At 47.0% G+C, this 19,684-nt stretch overlaps 1 protein-coding gene across 1 annotated transcript; it reads left to right on the forward strand.

The window, feature by feature from the left end:
• The first annotated feature begins 772 nt into the window (after positions 1–772).
• On the forward strand, positions 773–17,804 carry LOC132577944 (uridine phosphorylase 1-like). The gene is made up of 7 exons (XM_060247733.1): positions 773–825; positions 2,360–2,477; positions 5,274–5,432; positions 9,248–9,362; positions 13,750–13,959; positions 16,173–16,319; positions 17,521–17,804. Exons 1-7 carry the CDS (start codon positions 773–775, stop codon positions 17,658–17,660), a joined length of 942 nt encoding a protein of 313 aa, XP_060103716.1. The 3' UTR covers positions 17,661–17,804.
• Positions 17,805–19,684: the final 1,880 nt, after the last annotated feature.

Genomic DNA, 19,684 nt, shown 5'->3' on the forward strand with positions numbered 1-19,684 from the left:
AGATCCAGCTCTGCAGGAACTCATCTGCATATTAGACCACACCCCTGATGCCAAGCCAGCCGGAACTGCGTTGCTGGGTGTTCCTGCTAAAAAAAAAAAAAGCCCTGGTTACCAGCGGTAGAAGCGATCCTGATCCAAATACTAGTGAAGAGGGCTTTTTCTTGACTTTGCGGGACCTCTGCATCTTCTATGCCAGGGGTGTCGAACTCATTTGTTACGAAGGCCGAATCTGATATAAATGAGACCTTGTTGAACCGAGCCTTGTCGGGTTGGGCCGGGCCATGTGTGTACCTATTTATGACTAGGTAGCGGAGATATAAACTTTAAAAAGGGCACAGACAATAACAAAAGATTTTTTTTTTTAAAAAAACTTAAAACATACTTAAAATATTAGCGCTTGTTGATCTTAAAGGTGCTTTCTTTGTATTTCTCCCATGGGATCTGGGGAACTGGGCAAAGGAAGCTCTGGTTCTTTCCTTCCTTCCCCAGGGAACCAGGAGGGGGAGGAGCCTCAGCCAATAGGAGAGAGAGAGGCTTGGCTCAGTAGCTCTGCTGTGCAATTGACAGAGCCTGGCAAAGCAAGCTATTTCCCCCCCCTCCCCAAGGGAGGAGCCTCAGCCAATGGAGAAAATATGATGAAATCTGCAGCGCTGGTGCTTCCCCAAGGTGTTTTCGTTCTTCTTTTGCTTGCTTATTGACTTTTATCTACGTCCCATCTGGTGCTTTCAGGCCAACTTCTGCATTTCCATCCTCAGAGTACTAACCAAGTAGAATGGTTCCTGGTGGCTCAGCTGAGAAGAAGGCAGATGGCAAGCAGGCAGCCAAGTAAGAATCACAATCAGTAGCATGAAGTTGGGTTGGGTCTCAATCTAAGGCTGGCACTGGCTGGTGGCATTCTTTGGGTGTTCTTTGTTGCTGGTTTTGCTTTTGCTTTCCTGTTGGATTTGTAATGATTTGCGTTTTTTATCATGAATGATTGTATCTTAATCTTGTTATGCAAGCCACTCAGGGAGTTAATAGCAGCAGAAAGGTTGGGTAAATAATCTGTGAATCAAAGCTTTTTCTATAGCAGGAGCTCCTTTGCATCTTAAGCCACACACTAGGGTTGCCAAGTCCAATTCAAGAAATATCTGGGGACTTAGCGGGTGGAGCCAGGAGACATTAGGGGTGGAGCCAAGATCAAGGCTGTGACAAGCATAATTGAACTCCAAAGGGAGTTCTGGCCATCACATTTAAAGGGACGGCACACCTTTTCAATTCCTTCCTTCCATAGAAAATAATGAAGGGTAGGGGCACCTTTTTGGGGGGCTCACAGAATTGGACCCCCTGGTCCAATCTTTTTGAAACTTGGGGGGTATTTTGGGGAGAGGCACTAGATGTTATACTGAAAATTTGGTGCCCCTACCCCAAAAAACAGCCCCCCCAGAGCCCCAGATACCCACAGATCAATTCTCCATGATTTTCTATGGGAATAAATCTCCATAGGGAATAATAGAGTTCCCAGCAGATATTTCCCTCCCCTCCTCCCCGCTTTCTGACGACCCTGAAGTGGGGGGAGGGTCCCCAAACCGGGGGATCCCCTGCCCCCACCTGGGGATTGGCAACCCTACCACACACCCCTGATGTAGCCAGTCCTCCAAGAGCTGACAGGGCTCTTCTTTCAGGGCCTACTGTAAGCTCTTGGAGGACTGGCTACATCAGGGGTGTGTGGCCTAATATGCAAATAGGGTCGGCTCTGCCACTAGGCAATTTCACCAGCCTTTTGGGGGTTCTGAACTGGGCACTCCCCATGTGACTTGGTAATGTTCCTAGTGTGTGTGTGTGGGGGGGGGGCAGAAGTTAGCCTTGCCTAGAGTACCAGACAGTCTAGGGCTAGCCCTATATGCAAAGGAATTCCTGCTCCCAAAAAGCCCTGCTGTAAATAGATAAGTAACTGATGAACGCTCTAATCCAGGTGTCCCCGGCACGGTCCCTCTTGGTGCCATGTTCCTGACTGCACCTTTCCTGGTGCCCGTCAAGTCTTTTTAAGAAGTGGGTGGGGCCAAATGGGACTTTTGTCCAGCGAGGCTTCTGATTTGCTAATGGAGATTTGATTGGCTATGAGGATTTTTAAAGGTGCTGCTTTTGCAGCAGCTGCCGCCCCAGCACATGGATCTTCACAGTGTGACTGAAGATGAGTTGTGGCACCTGTTGTGTGGCTGGCTCCGCCTCCTGTGGCAGCCATTTTGTGGCTGTGCCCACTATGCTGTGTCGGACTTCCAAAGGTGACCATGGGCCCAAAAAGGTTGGGGACCCCTGAACTAGTCATTTAACTACAGCTGTTTCTGTGCTGTGACCTCTTCCCCATCTATGCCGGCAGAGAATCCTCCATTCGCATTCCAAACCCCAACTTTGAGAAGATGAAAGAGGACATCCTGTATCACTTTGCTCTTGGGACTGGTACCCACAATTTCCCTGCCTTGTTTGGAGATGTAAAGGTAAGAGAACAAATGGTAGGCCAGATCATAACACACTTCCATGGCTTGACATTAATGGATTTCTCCAGAGACAGATAAACCAATTGGTATGGAATGGAAGAAGAAGATGTTTCCCGTTTCGATTAATATCTTTGTCAAGAGACGCACATATAAATAACTAAAAGCCTTTATTCTGAGGCTCTCTAAATGTCAGCTTCAAAATATTTATTTTCATATTGCTCTCTGGGAGACCTACCGGCCCAACAGAAAGTATGCATCACTGAGTCCTGATTATTACAGCGGCTGTACAGCTCCACAGATAAGCATTATTAAAACTGCAAAAGCAAGAAGATATTGGAAGCAAGCAAACAAAGCAAGAAGATATGGGAAGTAAATACAGGGAAAAATGCAAAGCATACTAAAGTTTAAATTCCCAGTAGAAGCTAAGATCATGCTACTAGGTGTACTGCCTAAAAAATTACCCAAAAATTCAGAAGAGGTATTCAGAGAATACCAGCTAAAATCATGTATGCTGCAAAATGGAAATTAAACAGCTGTCTACACTTAGAAGATTGGGGAAATAAACTTGCTGAATATGCAGTAATGGCAAAATTAACAACCTATTTGAGAAACTGTTCAGTTACAAAATCTGAGGAGAAACTGAGTGTGTATTATGCGTTCAAAAGCCCCATGGCACAGAGTGGTAAAGCTGCAGTACTGCAGTCAGAGCCCTCTGCTCACGACCTGAGTTTGGTCCCAGTGGAAGGTGGTTCAGGTAGCCGGCTCCAGGTTGACTCAACCTTCCATCCTTCTGAGATCGGTAAAATGAGGACCCAGCTTGCTGGGGGGGGGGGGAAGTATAGATGACTGGGGAAGGCAATGGCAAACCACCCTGTAAAAAGTCTGCTGTGAAAACGTGAAAACAGCGTCACCCGAGTCGGAAACGACTGGTGCTTGCACAGGGGACTACCTTTGCCTTTTTATTATGCGTACCATGCAAGGAGACAAATTTAGAATGAGAAGCAGTGGGTTGGAGGCCCCCAAACCGGGGGAAACCCCACTTCCAGTGGGAGGCTGGGAAACCTACTGTCATCTGTGGATCAATCGTAATTCCAGGAAATCTCCAGGCCTCACCTGGAGCTTGGAAGCCCTAGCTCAAGGGGAGAAGAAGAAGAAGAAGAAGATATTGGATTTATATCCCGCCCTCCACTCCAAAGAGTCTCAGAGCAGCTCAAAATCTCCTTTCCCTTCCTCCCCCCACAACAGACACCCTGTGACTCCGTGGGTGGGGCTGGAGAGGGCTCTCACACCAGCTGCCCTTTCAAGGACAACCTCTGCCAGAGCTATGGCTGACCCAAGGCCATTCCAGCAGCGGCAAGTGGAGGAGTGGGGAATCAAAGCCGGTTCTCCCAGATAAGAGTCCGCACACTTCACCACTACACCAAACTGGCTCTCCAAGCCAAGGAGGAAACTTCCCTGCCTTCGCACTGCAGCCTTCTCTGCCCCTCCAGGAGGGTCATAGGGCAACATGGGGGTCTAGAGGGCAACACTGGGGTCTAGAGAGGGTGGGGTGAATGGGGGAAAAATCTTTTTGGTAGAAAAAGCTCAATAGGAACTCATTTGCACATTTGGCCACACCCCCTGACATCACCGGAAGTGACATCACCCATTCAGTAGGTTACTTTCCACCAGGGCTTTTTTTGTGTAGAAAAGCCCAGCATGAATTCATTTGCATATTAGGCCACACTCTCTGACGTCACCATTGTTTTGCTTTCTGTTTGTGGAAAAAGCCCAGCAGGAACTCAGTGGCATATTAGGCCACATAGCCCCTGACACCAACCAGCCAGAACTACGTTCCTGTTCAGAAAAGCCCGGGTCCTCCTTCCCATTGCAAGCGTAAAGGCGATTGTGCTTGCAGAGCCACCGTTAATGCCAGAAGGGAAGGCAGCTTCAGATTGAAGCCGACATCATCCATGTCCGCTCCATCTTCTCTTCGCTTAACTTCCAGCTCTGCTCCAGCAGAGGGACTAATCGTCAAACTGTTCTCTCCTTTTAGATAGATCCAAGTAGGCAGCCGCGTTGGTCTGAAGTAGCAGAACAAAAGTAGGAGTCGATGGCACCTTTAAGACCGACTTAGTTTTATTCAGAATGTCAGCTTTCGTGTGCTAAAAGCACCCTTCTTCAGATAAGGAATGAGGTACAGTAATCAGAGCCACATATAGCTGGTGGGGTTTGGAATGCCAAGTGGTACAAAGTTAAAATCCAATAGCAGAATAGTAAAATTAACAAATTCAGAAAACCTTTGATCTGGGTTGAATTAGCGTTGCGTATATTATTACATTACACATATTATCTCATTACATATATTAAACCCATCTTCTGCTATATTTTAATGTATTTTTTTCCTAATGGCAAACTAGAATGTTACATGTTAAAAGGTAAATGAGTTGGACAGGACAAACTTCTGGGAAAGAAATGCCTTCTTTTTGACCCAGGTTTATTAGCAATAGAATCATTAACAGGCATCCTCACATTCTGACGTGTTACTGTTTGATGGTTTCCCACGCTAATTCAACCCAGATCATAGGTTTTCTGAATTTGTTAATTTTACTATTCTGCTCTTGGTTTTTAACTTTGTACCACCTGGCATTCCAAAACCCCACCGGCTATATGGGCCTCTGCTTACTGTACCTCATTCCTTGTCTGAAGAAGGGTGCATGCACACGAAAGCTTACGTTCTGAATAAAACGAAGTTAATCTTAAAGGCACAATTGACTCCTGTTTTGCTCTCTCCTTTTTTATTGCCGTTTGTACTAGTTTGTGTGCATTGGAGGGAGCCCTTTGCGAATGAAAGCTTTCATCGGCTACATCGCCGCGCAGCTGGGAATTGCCAAGCCCCGCAATGACTTCCCCAACATCTGTGCAGCGACGGATCGCTATGCCATGTACAAAGCCGGCCCCGTCCTGGCCGTCAGTGTAAGTATCTTAGGTATATACGGGAGTGGGCTGGGTGGAAAAAACAGTCCTTCCCCTAGGGTTGCCGACTCAAGAAATATCTGGGGACTTGGGGGCGGAGCCAGGAGCAAGGGTGTGGCAAGCACAATTGAACTCCGAAGGGAGTTTTGGCCGCCACATTTAAAGGGACCGTACACCTTTTAAATGCCTTCCCTCCCTTTGGAATAATGAAGAATAGGGGCACTTTCTTTGGGGGCTCATAGAGCTGGCCCGATCGTTTTGAAACTTGGGAGGGATTTAGAGGAGAGGCACCGGATGCTATGCTGAAAATCTGCTGGTTCTGCCTCAAAAGGCAGCCTCCCCAGAGCCCTGGATAGCCGTGGATCAATTTTCCATTATGCCCCATGGGAATCGGTCTCCATAGAGAATAATGGAATGCCCAGCAGACATCCCCCTCCCCCCACTTTCTGATGACCCTGAAGTGGGGGGAGGCCCTCCAAACCGGGGGAGGATCCCCTGCCCCCACCTGAGGATTGTACACACACACACACACAGGAAACCACCGCAGATGAACTGAACAACACTAATGGCTGGTGAAAAAGTCTTTAAGACCACTTAAATCCTTTACACATCAAATTCTATTATATTCATAGGACACATCAAAAGAGCATATTATGCTAGATGGAAGATCCTGTGAATTTAGGGGAGAGGTATTTGTGAGTTTCCTGCATTGTGCAGGGGGTTGGACTAGATGACCCTGGAGGTCCCTTCCAACTCTACGATTCTATGCTTCTCATATTAGATGATTCATACCATTGCATTTGAAACATAAATCCTTATCAAAGTCCTTAAAGTTACAGTCCCGTGCACTTGTACTCCGTGTATCCTGCAGCCATCCCTCCACGCTCTGAATATCCAGCACAAAACCCAGTTGCCAGCTTTTCTTCTCCGATGAGTGATGCCGTCAGGTAGCACTGGCAGACTGTAAAGTAGCTGTATTTCTTAAAAAAAAAAAAGGCGGCAACATGAATCCTAGGTTGACTTCATGTTCCTGTCATCCTTCTTCTCGGCCGCAGCTAAGGTTGGAACCAGCGCTTTTTACATTTCTTACTCCGGCTTTACATAGCTCTCAGTCACTTATCATAGCACTATAGTTCTTTGTGGGGGAGCGTGTGGATGGGCTTCCACCATTCCATTTTGAGCCGGCCCGATTTGGGATGCCTCCCAGGTGCCCCAAGCTGCCGGTCTGGATCCAGCCGTAGGTTTGCCAACCTTCAAGTGGTGGCTAGAGTTTTCCTAGGATTACGACCAATCAGGCCTCAGATTCAGTGGGAGCTCACAGGAGCGTAGCTCCTGAACCTTTCTGAGAGTTCCACCTCCTCCTTCTGAGAGTTCCACCTCCATGTCCATTGAATAGTAGGCACAGCTGCATAACAATCCCTGGATGAGCTCCACCACACAGTTTTCTACAAAATGACCCCTGCGACCAGCATTCCCTCTAAGCTGCAAAGCCTTACGAGCAAAAATTCTACTTTGTGAGCTCCTGGCATGAAAGTTGTGAGCTACTGCATCGATTATTGTGCTCTGGGGTCATCCTCCCTGAGCTAAGACAAAAATGTGTGAGCTGGAGACTAAAAATGTGTGAGCTAGCTCACGCTCACTCAGCTTAGAGGGATACTGATTACAACTGATCTCCAGGCCAACAGAAATCTGGAGAAAGCGGTTGCTTTGGAAGGTGGACCCTATGGCATTATATCCCACTGAGGTCCCTCCGCTCCTCAAACTTCACCTTCCTCAGAAGAAGAGGAGGCCCGAAAAGTCCCCCATGTGACCAGAATGTTGACCGAGTGGCACTTTGCAGTCTGGCCCATGGACTTTGTTGTGTGGACGCTGATCTAATTTGAAATCCCAGAGAGTCTGACACGTGTGTCTGTCGAAGTGAAAAATGCAACAGTCTTTTGACATCTTAGACTGAAAAAAAAAAAAAAACAGGTCACCCCCCCCCCCCCCATATCAGCGCTTTGTAGGTACCTCGGGGCGGGGTGTGTGTGGCTCTTACCTTTCACAAGGCGACCACCCCAAATGACCAACAAGAGCCAAAGGGACGCGGCCAAGCCCCCCCACTCCTCTTCTTGCCATCTCAGCCGCGGGAAGGGTCCAGTTCAGTCAGGGTGGGTAGCAATGGGGCAGAGACGCCGGACTGAGCCCGGTCCTGGCTGGGAGTGGAGGGGGGAGGGAGATCGAGGCCAGGGCAGCCAATAAGAAAAATCCCGGCTGGTGACCTGGCTGTTGCCAGGTGGAAGAGCCCCAAAACGCAGCCCGAGAGGCACATAGACCGAATTCCCAGCAGCTGGGGGACTGTGCTGCAAATCCCAAAGAGTTTATGCACTTAAAGAAATGCTTGGAGAATGCATTTAAAATTAAAATTTAAAATTAAAGTTGCTTTCTTTCCACCACTCCCTCTCTCCTTCCCTCCCCCCCATCTATATCCTTCCTTCCAGCTCTCAAACATCTGATGCTCATGTCTTGCGGCTCTCAAACATCTGATATTTATTCTATGTGGCTCTTACATTAAGCAAGTTTGGCCACCTCTGGACTAAAGAAAAGGAACTAGAGTCTCCCTCCTCAGCAGCTAAAGAAGTGAACTCTAACCCACAAAAGATTATGCTGGACATTAATTTATTTAAGGTGCCACAAGATACCTGTATAATTTCCAATTCTTTCTCTTGCATCTGTTTTCCCCCCAGCCCCAATATATCTTGTTAGTCTCAAAGAAAAAAAAACCCCAGAAGATATTAGTAGATTAATTTCTGAAATTCAGTAAATAACCCCCCTTTAACACTACTGAATTATGAATTTTTGTCTTCTGACCTAATTTTTTCTCTTTACAGCAAAAATATAAGTTGTCTTAGAGCCAGTTCGGTATGTTTTCTTTTCAGAAAAGCTCAACTGGGATAGAATTTTCCCCCAATGGGATAAAATTCTGGGGTTTATGTCCTCAGTAATGTCTGTATCTCTCTTATTAATAAAAACCCTAAGGTACTAGGGACAACTCACCTGATCATCCATTGGCCCAACCACCACTCAAGTTCAACCACCACTCAAGTTCTGTTGCATTCCATTGGTTGAGTCCACTCCTCTCTCCTACCCACTCTCTGTGGCTTTTGGAAGAGAAAGTAGGCAGTGGCAGGGAGATGGTTAAGAAACAAGGAACAAAGGTGGTAATGCAACTAGGTAGCAAGGCTTGGCCCTGCTGGAAGCATTTCCTCAGAAACCATGGCTGCTGCCTGTCACCCCCTCCCTCCTTCCTGCCCTCAGTCTCACCCCAGGACAGACAAGGATTAGGCCACTGGGGAAGCTGTTAGGCAGAGGCTGTTGCTGGGCAACCAAGATTGGCCTGGTCAGTAAAGGAAGAGGCCTCAGCTGAATATAATCCCATAGAATCCACCCTCCAAAGCAATTATTTTCTCCAGGGGGAGAGAGATCTCTTGTCTGCAGTTCAGTTGTGATACCAGGAGATCTTCAGGTTCCAACTGGAGTTACACTAGGTTTGGCTGCTTGCTACTGTTCAGCAGCAGCCCCCCTATGACAGCCAGTGTGGCATAAGAGTTGGAGACTATTCTGACAGTCCATTTGCCATGTTTTTAAATAGTGCTGTGTTTTTTCTTTAGTTTTTTTCTTAGAGTATTTGCTAGAATTAACCTTAAAAGAACTAATGGAAAACTGCATGTGCATTATTGGTGTATCTTTTAATAAGATGTCTCATCTCCAGTATTCTGCAGGATACACTAATAGCAATTGTGAGGTTTCCTTGTTTGCCTGTTTTTCCATTTCAGCATGGAATCGGCATGCCCTCTGCTGCTATCATGTTACACGAGCTGATCAAACTGCTGCATCATTCCCAGTGCTCTAACGTCATCATAATTCGTCTTGGCACATCTGGTGGAATAGGTATTTATGCCATTTCCTCCTTTTGAAAGGTGTGCTTACACAGCTGGTAGTCGGTGTGACCTTATCCAGATGTAAATCACCGCAGGAGCAAAAATGTGGATGGCAGATCCTCCTGATATTTTTGTGAGTGAAATCCTAAGAACCCTTTCTTGGACACAAGGTCCACTGAATAAAACACTTACTTCAGAGAGGACCTGCTAAAGATCGCAGCAGCAACCAGCTGCAGCAGAAGTGGCTGGTTGCTGCTACTGCTTTGGGGACCTATTCCACTCTTCTACTCCCTATAGGGCCCCTATAGGAATTGCCTATAGAATTTTCAGCTATTCTTAGAGCTACCTATGTCTCTTCTTCTTCTTCTTTTTCTTCTTCCTCTTCCTCTTCTTCCTCTTCTTCTTCTTTTTCTTCCTCTTCTTTTTCTTCCTCTTCTTCTTCCTCTTCTTTTTCTTCTTCTTCGTCCTCTTCTTCTTCTTCGTCCTCTTCTTCTTCTTCTTCCTCTTCTTTTTCTTCCTCTTTTTCCTCTTCCTCTTCTTCTTCTCCTTCTCCTCCTTCTCCTTCTTTACAACTGGGTCAACGTTATCCACAGTTGTGATTGAAGATGGAGCTTGACTTTTCAAGTAGTAGGAGGGATTGCCTGTCAGTGCCTGGCTACCAGCAGGAGAGTGATGAGGGATGGCAGCATCCTGGGAGAAGAAGAAAAGCAAGACCTTGGCTACTGACAGGAAGTTCTTAACACAGAGTTTTCAATTCCTATAGCCACCCTTGTCACTTCTGGGTAGCTCTAGGTATCACCAGGAACTCTATGGTCAGAATTTCCTTTAAGTAGACAAGGCCTTATTTTTCTTATTTAATTTTTCCTCCCCAGATTAATCTCGGCCCCCCTACCCAGTTTCCACTCACCAATCAGATGAGTATTAAGCATGCAAGACCTGTAATTACCTGGAGGACTCCCACCATAAGGAGGCAAATGGGAACCCCAATAGTAGGTGTCATTATACCAGGCATGTTGCTCCACTCTGCTCTAGCATTTTGGTCAAAACTCTATGGCTACCCTAGAGTTTTGGCCAAAATGCTAGAGTGTCACTCCATGATGTGCCTGACATGATGACATCATTCATGTGTGATGTCATCATGCCAATGACAGCAATGTGGGAGGGGGCTGTTTGGGGTGAGGATTTCCCCCAATCAGCTGGCTAGCAGCAAATTGGAACCCCTGAAATTGGGGGAAACCCCACCCGGACCAGGGGTCTGGCAACCCTATGTGACATTTATAATATTATCTTGCACGCACATATTCTCTTCCTTTGTGACAGGACATAAGAACATAAGAGAACATAAGAGAAGCCATGTTGGATCAGGCCAATGGCCCCTCCAGTCCAACACTCTGTGTCACAGAAGAACATAAGAGAAGCCCTGTTGGATCAGGCCAATGGCCCCTCCAGTCCAGCACTCTGTGTCACATAAGAACATAAGAGAAGCCCTGTTGGATCAGGCCAGTGGCCCATCCAGTCCAACATTCTGTGTCACAGAAGAACATAAAAGAAGCCCTGTTGGATCAGGCCAATGGCCCCTCCAGTCCAACACTCTGTGTCACATAAGAACATAAGAGAAGCCCTGTTGGATCAGGCCAATGGCCCATCCAGTCCAACACTCTGTGTCACATAAGAACATAAGAGAAGCCCTGTTGGATCAGGCCAATGGCCCCTCCAGTCCAACACTCTGTGTCACATAAGAACATAAGAGAAGCCCTGTTGGATCAGGCCAATGGCCCCTCCAGTCCAACACTCTGTGTCACATAAGAACATAAGAGAAGCCCTGTTGGATCAGGCCAATGGCCCCTCCAGTCCAGCACTCTGTGTCACGTAAGAACATAAGAGAAGCCCTGTTGGATCAGGCCAATGCCCCCTCCAGTCCAACACTCTGTGTCACGTAAGAACATAAGAGAAGCCATGTTGGATCAGGCCATTCGCCCATCCAGTCCAACACTCTGTGTCACATAAGAACATAAGAGAAGCCTTGTTGGATCAGGCCAATGGCCCATCCAGTCCAACACTCTGTGTCACACAGTGGCCAAAAAACCCAGGTGCCATCAGGAGGTCCATCAGTGGGGCCAGGACACTAGAAGGTCTCCCACTGTGCCTCCCCCAAAGCACCAAGAATACAGAGCATCACTGCCGCAGACAGAGAGTTCCAGCAATACGCTGTGGCTAATAGCGACTGATGGACCTCTGCTCCATATGTTGATCCATTATCCATTTCAGGGCAGCATTACTAGTATCTTTCCTACCGAGGGGGCTCGCAATATCTGCAATATTTGTTCACATATAAATGCAGAGGTGGAACACACAGGAAGGAAGCAGAGATCAAGCATCCCTGATCACAATAGGACCGTGATAAACGATATAGGCATGCCCTTCCAACAAAACAAAACAAAGCAGGGACAGTTTGCATAAGCAAACGATACATTGCAGTGGTCTCATGAACTGTGACACTAGTTATAGGCACAAAGACAAACACTGTACATTTCTGCCACTGCCATTCCAGTTCTTTCTAGGAACATCTGTTGGCAGAGTAATTAACACAGCATTGTGCACAATCGAATTAAAGAGCAAATGAACGTTTATTTGGAAAAGGAAAGGTCCCCTGTGCAAGCACCAGTCGTTTCCGACTCTGGGGTGACGTTGCTTTTCACAACGTTTTCACGGCAGACTTTTTACAGGGTGGTTTGCCATTGCCTTCCCCAGTCATCTACACTTTCCCTCCAGCAAGCTGGGGACTCATTTTACCGACCTCGGAAGGCTGGAAGGCTGAGTCAGCCTCGAGCCGGCTACCTGAACCCAGCTTCCGCTGGGGATTGAACTCAGGTCGTGAGCAGAGCTTAGGACTGCAGTACTGCAGCTTTAACACTGCGCCACGGGGCACTTCAAAGGTTTATTTAGGAACTTACTTAATAGTAAAGTAGAGGAGAGAGAGGGTCCTAACTACATCACTAGCTGAGAGAAAGAGTAAGTGTGGAACTTCTGAGATGAAATTACCCTGAGTAGCAATCTGGAGACGGACAAGGAATGACACTTAACAGGAGAAGTGCTGCCCTTACTCTCCTATCAAATGGTCTTCTTCCTGCCCCCTCCAGTTTGGTGTAGTGGCTAAGTGCATGGACTTTTATCTGGGAGAACTGGGTTTGATTCCCAATTTCTCCACTTGCAGCTGCTGGAATGGCCTTGGGTCAGCCATAGCTCTTGTAGTTGTCCTTGAAAGGGCAGCTGCTGGGAGAGCTCTCTCAGCCCCACCTATCTCACAGGGTGTCTGTTGTGGGGGACAGGGAGATAAAGGAGATTGTGACTGCTCTGAGTCTCTGAGATTCGGAGTATAGGGCAGGATAAAAATCCAATGTCATCATCATCGTCATCTTCTTCTTCTCACACCAGCCATTGTCTTTTCCAACAACACCAAGCAAAAAACATTAAACAAACAAACAAAAAAAAGGATTTGTGATATATTGGTTATTTCTCTCTACTTTACTACAGTGTTTGCCATTTGACTAAGGATATATTGAGCCGAGTGGTGTAATATTACATACCATCTTTTTCTGAGAGGTTATTGGGAGAAAATGAAACGGATACCAGCGCACTTTGCATGTGTGCGTGTATGATGAACACCAAACGGAGAGGGTGGAAAATCATATATCATATATCATATTTGGAATACTGCAGTGTACACCTCACCTGCTTTTAATATTAGGCTCCAAACGTATAAGGTGATTTCTAGAGGGTACCTAACTCTTGCTCAGCTTTCGCATTCGATTCCTGATATGTCCCCTCACTGTTGGAAATGTGGTTCTAAGGCTACCTTTTACCATGCTTGGTGGTCTTGCCTGGTGATTGTCCCCTTCTGGAAACAGGTGGTTGAGGACATTTTTAGAATTACAGGGGTTATGATCCCTCTCTTTCCGAGTTTGATTCTTTTGAATCTTTGGGAATCTGGATTTGCTTTGAAACGGTATAAAGAGCTTAAAATGACTTTACTCACTGCAGCTAAAGCGGTTACGACTTGTAAATGGAAAGATGAGCAATCCCCTAGTCTAAGGGCTTGGTATCTCAAAGTTTGGGATTACTTTACACTAGATAAGATTACTGATGATGCGCAGTCACGTGCTGATACACCTCAACATAAATCTGTAATGGAAAAAAATGGTCTCTTCTTTAAATAATCCATTTTGCTCATTATTTAACTTTTGTCTTAATTTGTGTAACATGCCTGGTGAGTTTATGTTGTTTCATATTTTGGAAACTTTACATTTTTTCTGTAATCTGTTTGAGTTTATAATAAAGAAAAAAAATTATTGTCGGGGGAAAAAAAGCCCCATATATCATTTCTTCTGAAAACTTAGGTTTGGAACCGGGTTCTGTAGTGATCACCAAGCAGGCTGTCAACGCCGCCTTCAAGCCTCAGCTCGAACAGGTGATCCTGGGGAAGTCCATCTTCCGCAGCACCACCCTAGACAAGGAACTGGCTGAAGAGCTGTTGGAGTGCGGCAAGGAACTGAACCAGTTCAACACCGTCGCAGGGAACACCTTGTGCACCCTGGATTTCTATGAAGGTAAGGCTGTTGCAACTCCAGATTAGGAAATACTTGGAGATTTTAGGTGTGGACTCTGGGGTGGAGTCTGGGGTGGAGAGGAGGGACCTCAACAGGGTACAATTCCATACAGTCCACTGTCGAAAGCAGCCATTTTGTCCAGAGGAAGTGATCGGGGTTGCAACCGGCATGAGGTGAGATGGGGGACTTACCAGGGGTGGGAGGAATGCCCAGGCTACACTTGTGATGTTGCAGAGACAGTGTGTTATTCGGACAAAAACTCTATGGTGAAATGGCTTCTACACGGCCGATGTGATGATGTCACTTCTGGTACATACTGGAAGTGATGTCACCATGACGCCAGCGAAGTAGCCTGGGCCTCCCTGCCCTCTTGTTGGACCTCCAGAAAAACTGGTTGGCCATGGAGTGGGACAGGATGCTCAGCTAGATGGACCACTGGTTTGATCTAGCAAGGTTCTTCTGTTGTTTTTATGGCTGGCCACTGTGTGAGACTGGTTGCTAGATTATACGGACCGCTGGTCTGATCCAGCAGGGTTCTTCTGACTTTCTCTTCTTAAGACCTTGCCCTCTATGCCCTGTTGTTGAACATCCAGAGGAACTGGTTAGCCTCTGAGTAATACAAGATACTGGACTAGATGGACCATTGGTCGGGTCCAGCAGGATTCTTCTTCTGTTTTTACCGCCTGCTGAGACCTATAAAAAAGCTTCCAGCTTTCTCCTTGCAGATCTGATTTGAATGCTACTCTTGTGTAAGAACATGAGAGAAGCCATGTTGGACCAGGCCAATGGCCCGTCCAATCCAACACTCTGTGTCGCACAGTGACTAAAAAAACCAGGCGCCATCAGGAGGTCCATCAGGGGGGTCAGGACACTAGAAATCCTTCCACTGTGCCCCCCTCAAGCACCAAGAATCCAAAGCATCACTGCTGCAGACAGAGAATTCCAGCAATACACTGTGGTTAATACCCACTGATGGACCTCTGCTCCATATTTTGTGTGTGTGTGTGTGTGCGCGCACTCAAAAAAAGATGAGTTTGGCAGTATTAGCTGTGCCTAAGAAATGCTATATGGTTGGTTGATCTTTTATTACAAGCAGAGCTTTTTTTGTAGAAAAAGCCCAGCAGGAACTCATTTGCATGTTAGGACAACCCCCCCTCACACCAAGGCAGCCGGAACTGCATTCCTGCTTTTTAAAAAAAGCCCTGTAAACAAGGATTTTTATAGAATCTCTTCCTTCCCCCCCTCAAGAGGAAAAGCTTTTGATTTTTTTTCTTTATCATCAGAGCATAGTGTTTGATGGCCCTTTGGGACAGACACTGTGCCATGCCATTGCCCTCAAGCCAAGCAGAAATGTCAGTGTGACAACTAGCATGGGTAAACATCACACCCTCTGAACCCTGGTCAAGCCAGCAGGAACTCTGATCAAGCCAGCTGGAACTGTGTTCCCGAGTGTTCCTGCTAGGCTTGCCAATCCCCAGATCCCAGCAGGGGTTCTTCCGCTTTCCCAGGCTCCTTCCCACGCCAGTCAGCTGGCCGGCAGGGCAAAGCCCTGCCCCCAGAGGACCATGTGCCTTTCCACCTCCAGAGGCTTCAGTCTCCGATTGAAAGGCTTCGTCTTGGCATGGTGTGTCTGTGTTACTTTGAAGAAGTTGGCAGCAACTTGTGAGTAGAGAGGCCAATCCCTCGCTTCAGAGTTGCCAGAAACGGGGGGGAGGGAAACGTCTGCTGGGCACTTCATTATTCCCTATGTGGAGATCGATTCTCATAGGGTATAATGGGGAATTGATCTGGAGGTTTTGGGGGCTCTGGGGGAGCTGTTTTTTGAGGTAGAGGCACCAAATTTCCAGTATAGTATTTAGTGCCTCTCCCCAAAGTACCCCACGTGTTTCAAAACAATTGGACCAGGGGGTCCAATTCTATGAGTCCCAAAAGAAGGTACCCTTATCTTTCATTATTTCTGATGGAGGGAAGGCATGGATAAAAGATGTGTGGTCCCTTTAAATGTGATGGCCAGAACTCCCTTGGAGTTCAATTATGCTTGTCACACCCTTGTTCCTGGCTCCACCCCCAAAGTCCCCAGATATTTCTTGAATTGGACTTGGCAACCCTAGTTCCTGCTCAAAAAAAAAAAAGCCCTGACATTTACAAGCATCTGGGACCTCATTGCTGCCGTTCCTCAATGCGCCACGTCCCTGCATTCAATGTCCCTGCAGGTCAAGCACGCCTCGACGGCGCCATTTGCTCGTTCACCAACGAAGAGAAAATGAAGTATCTGAAGGCAGCTGACAAGGCGGGCGTGAAAAACATCGAGATGGAATCCTCTGTTGTGGCAGCCATGTGCAATCTGACCGGCATCAAAGGTAACGGCATGCATGGGTTGCCAGCTCTGGGTTGGGAAATCCCTGGAGATTTGGGGGTAGAGCCGTGGCAGGGAAGGGTTTGGTGGCAGCAAGTGGGAGTTGTAGGCAAAAAACATCTGGAGAGCTACCGTTGGCCACCCTTGCCCTATAGAGACCGATTCCCATAGAATGGAGAATTGATCTGTGGGTTTCTGGGGCGCCAGAGAGGAGAGCCAGTTTGGTGTAGTGGTGAAGTGCGCGGACTCTTATCTGGGAGAACCAGGTTTGATTCCCCACTCCTCCACTTACACCTGCTAGCATGGCCTCGGGTCAGCCATAGCTCTGGCAGAGGTTGTCCTTGAAAGGGCAGCTGCTGTGAGAGCCCTCTCCAGCCCCACCCACCTCACAGGGTGTCTGTTGTGGGGGAGGAAGGTAAAGGAGATTGTGAGCCGCTCTGAGACTCTTCGGAGTGGGGGGCGGGATATAAATCCAATATCTTCATCTACCTCACAGGGTGTCTGTTGTGGGGGAGGAAGGTAAAGGAGATTGTGAGCCGCTCTGAGACTCTTCGGAGTGCAGGGCGGGATATAAATCCAATATCTTCATCTACCTCACAGGGTGTCTGTTGTGGGGGAGGAAGGTAAAGGAGATTGTGAGCCGCTCTGAGACTCTTCGGAGTGCAGGGCGGGATATAAATCCAATATCTTCATCTACCTCACAGGGTGTCTGTTGTGGGGGAGGAAGGTAAAGGAGATTGTGAGCCGCTCTGAGACTCTTCGGAGTGCAGGGCGGGATATAAATCCAATATCTTCATCTACCTCACAGGGTGTCTGTTGTGGGGGAGGAAGGGAAAGAAGATTGTGAGCTGCTCTGAGACTCTTCAGAGTGGAGGGCGGGATATAAATCCAATATCCAATATCTTGTTTTTTGAAGTAGAGGCACCATATTTTCAGCATAGCATCCAGTGCCTCTTTGCAAAACAACCCCCAGGTTTCAAAAATATTGGACCAGGGGGCCCTTCCCTTGCTAAGTGCTGCACAGTGAATAAATAGACTTGTGCCGGAATGACTTACAGTCTAATTAACCTGACACAAAAGGAAAAGAAAATGTGGATTACACCACAACTGTGGAGCAGCACAAAACAGGCAAGAAAAAAAAAAAGCCCTAGTCTTTTGTGTAACTTCAAGCTCCTCATTTCCGTCGCTTTCCTTTCCACCTCTAGGTGCTGTGGTCTGCGTCACAATCTTGGACCGGCTTCAAGGGGACCAGATCACCACTTCTCATGAAGGCCTGGAGGAGTTCGAGTCGCGGCCTCAGAAACTGGTGGGGCATTTTATTAAGAAGCGCCTGACGCAAAAATGACATCGCTGCTTTAACTCTTATTAAAGGCTCCGTGTTCCTTCATGGATGAATTCATGATGAAAATGTGCCTCGTAATTGCTTACTCCTCACCTGACAGCATTACGATGAATCCTTCAGAGCGCTATACGTTCAGAGGCGGAATATGAATGATGGTTAATTAAGTTCCAGCATATTTGCCGCCTTTCCCACTGTAGCTTAGGAAATGGGTCCAGTGTTAAAGGGGAAATTTTCAAAGTGTTAAAAGAAGCCCACCTATCCATCAATGCAGATGCGTTTGTTGTGCTGAGAAGCTGAATAAATCCTCCCTTGAAACGATTTAGGTCAATGAATCTTGGTCTAGGGGAGGGCTTTTGAGTGGGTTTGAATGGCAGGCATCTCTTAAGGGGGAAAGAGAGATAATGGGGTTTGCCGTTTTATTCTGGTTTTAACTTGAAATATTTTTTTCCCCCTTGTAAACTGCCTTGAACTACAAGGAAAGATGAGATATGTTTATTTATTTAAATTAAATCATTTCTTAGATTTATATCTCACCCTTTCCCTCATGCAAGTTTAGGGGGGCTACTTTCTTTACTACATATTCGGGGCGGCTACTTACTTTATTTATAGGCCATCTTTCTCACAGGGACTTAAGTGGGGGACTCTTTTGGTTAGAGTCTGTGGCACCATCGAGATGTTTTATTTATTTAAATCAAAAGGATGGGATATAAATTAAATTAGAAAGAGTTTCCGGCTCAACATTAGGAAAAACTTCCTCATCGTTAGAGCGATTCCTCAGTGGAACAGGCTTCCTCCCTTGGAGGCTCTCCTTGGGCTCTCCTAGGGGGAGGTATCTGTGAGTTTAGAGGCTAGATGGCCATCTGACAGCAATGGAGATCCTGTGAATTTAGGGGGAGGTCTTTGTGAGTTTCCTGCATTGTGCAGGGGGTTGGACTAGATGACCCTGGAGGTCTCTTCCAACTCTATGATGCTACAGTTTATTTTTGCAGACTTGTATTCTTGCCCTTTCCCGTAAACGGGCTCAGGGAGGGTTCCAATATCAATCAGATAACAATAAATGTATTTTAATTTTATTTATTTTAATCAATAAATTTAATTAATAACGAATCGTTTTTTACCCAAATGCCAGAGTGTCCCCTGCATGATGTGCCCGCTGCGATAACATCACTTCTGGGTGACATTGCACTGGGCATGTCGGGCGATGATGGAGCTATTTGGGGACAGGACTCCCCCCCACTGGCCATCTCTATGCTGGCAGGTGGAGGCCCCGAAATTGGGGGAAACCCCACCGGGGGAATGGGAACCCTACGTAGAGTAAGCACATTTTTTAAAAATGAGACAATCAGTGACTGATGCAGGGCTTTTTTATAGCAGGAACTGCTTTGCATATGAGGCCACACCTCCTCCAAGAGCTCTTATTTCAGGGCTTATTGTAAACTCCTGGAGGATTGGCTATATTAGGAGTGTGTGGCCTAATATGCAAAGCAGTTCCTGCTACAAAAAAAAAAGCCCTAGACTGATGCATTAGGACAGGGGTGCCCAGTGTGCTGACAGTGGGTTCCATGAAACCTAACACCTTTTCGGCCTCCAAACTGTTTTTAAGAAGTGGGCAAGGCCAGGTAGGGGCTTTTGCCCAGCAAGGCTTCTGATTGAGTGTTGGAGATTTGTACTGAATATAATAGAGTTTTTCCCTAAGTGATAGAGCATCCCCCAAGCAATGGGCCCGGTGCAATGATGTCACTTCTGGGTGACATCATCACACCACGTGTGCTTCATGTGCAGGAGAAGAATCCCCCGCCCGGAGCCAGGTAGGATCTCGTAACCAGGGGTGGAATTCTAGCAGGAGCTCCTTTGCATATTAGGCCACACACCCCTGATGTAGCCAGTCCTCCAAGAGCTTACAAAAAAGAGCCTCGTAAGCTCTTGGAGGATTGGCTACATCAGGGGTGCGTGGCCTAATATGCAAAGGAGCTCCTGCTAAAATTCCACCCCTGCTGGTAACCTTAGTAGCACCAGTAAGACTATTT

This window comes from Heteronotia binoei, chromosome 10 (genome assembly GCF_032191835.1).
Source record: "Heteronotia binoei isolate CCM8104 ecotype False Entrance Well chromosome 10, APGP_CSIRO_Hbin_v1, whole genome shotgun sequence".
In the NCBI taxonomy this organism is placed as follows: domain Eukaryota; kingdom Metazoa; phylum Chordata; class Lepidosauria; order Squamata; family Gekkonidae; genus Heteronotia; species Heteronotia binoei.

What these genes read in the sequence shown, in the direction of transcription:
- LOC132577944 (XM_060247733.1), top strand. Translation starts at nt 773, where the DNA reads ATGGTTCCTGGTGGCTCAGCTGAGAAGAAGGCAGATGGCAAGCAGGCA. An exon ending in CACCCTGGATTTCTATGAAG is followed by an intron (nt 13,960 to 16,172) that starts GTAAGGCTGTTG and finishes ATGTCCCTGCAG; the next exon opens with GTCAAGCACGCCTCGACGGC. An exon ending in CAATCTGACCGGCATCAAAG is followed by an intron (nt 16,320 to 17,520) that starts GTAACGGCATGC and finishes TTCCACCTCTAG; the next exon opens with GTGCTGTGGTCTGCGTCACA.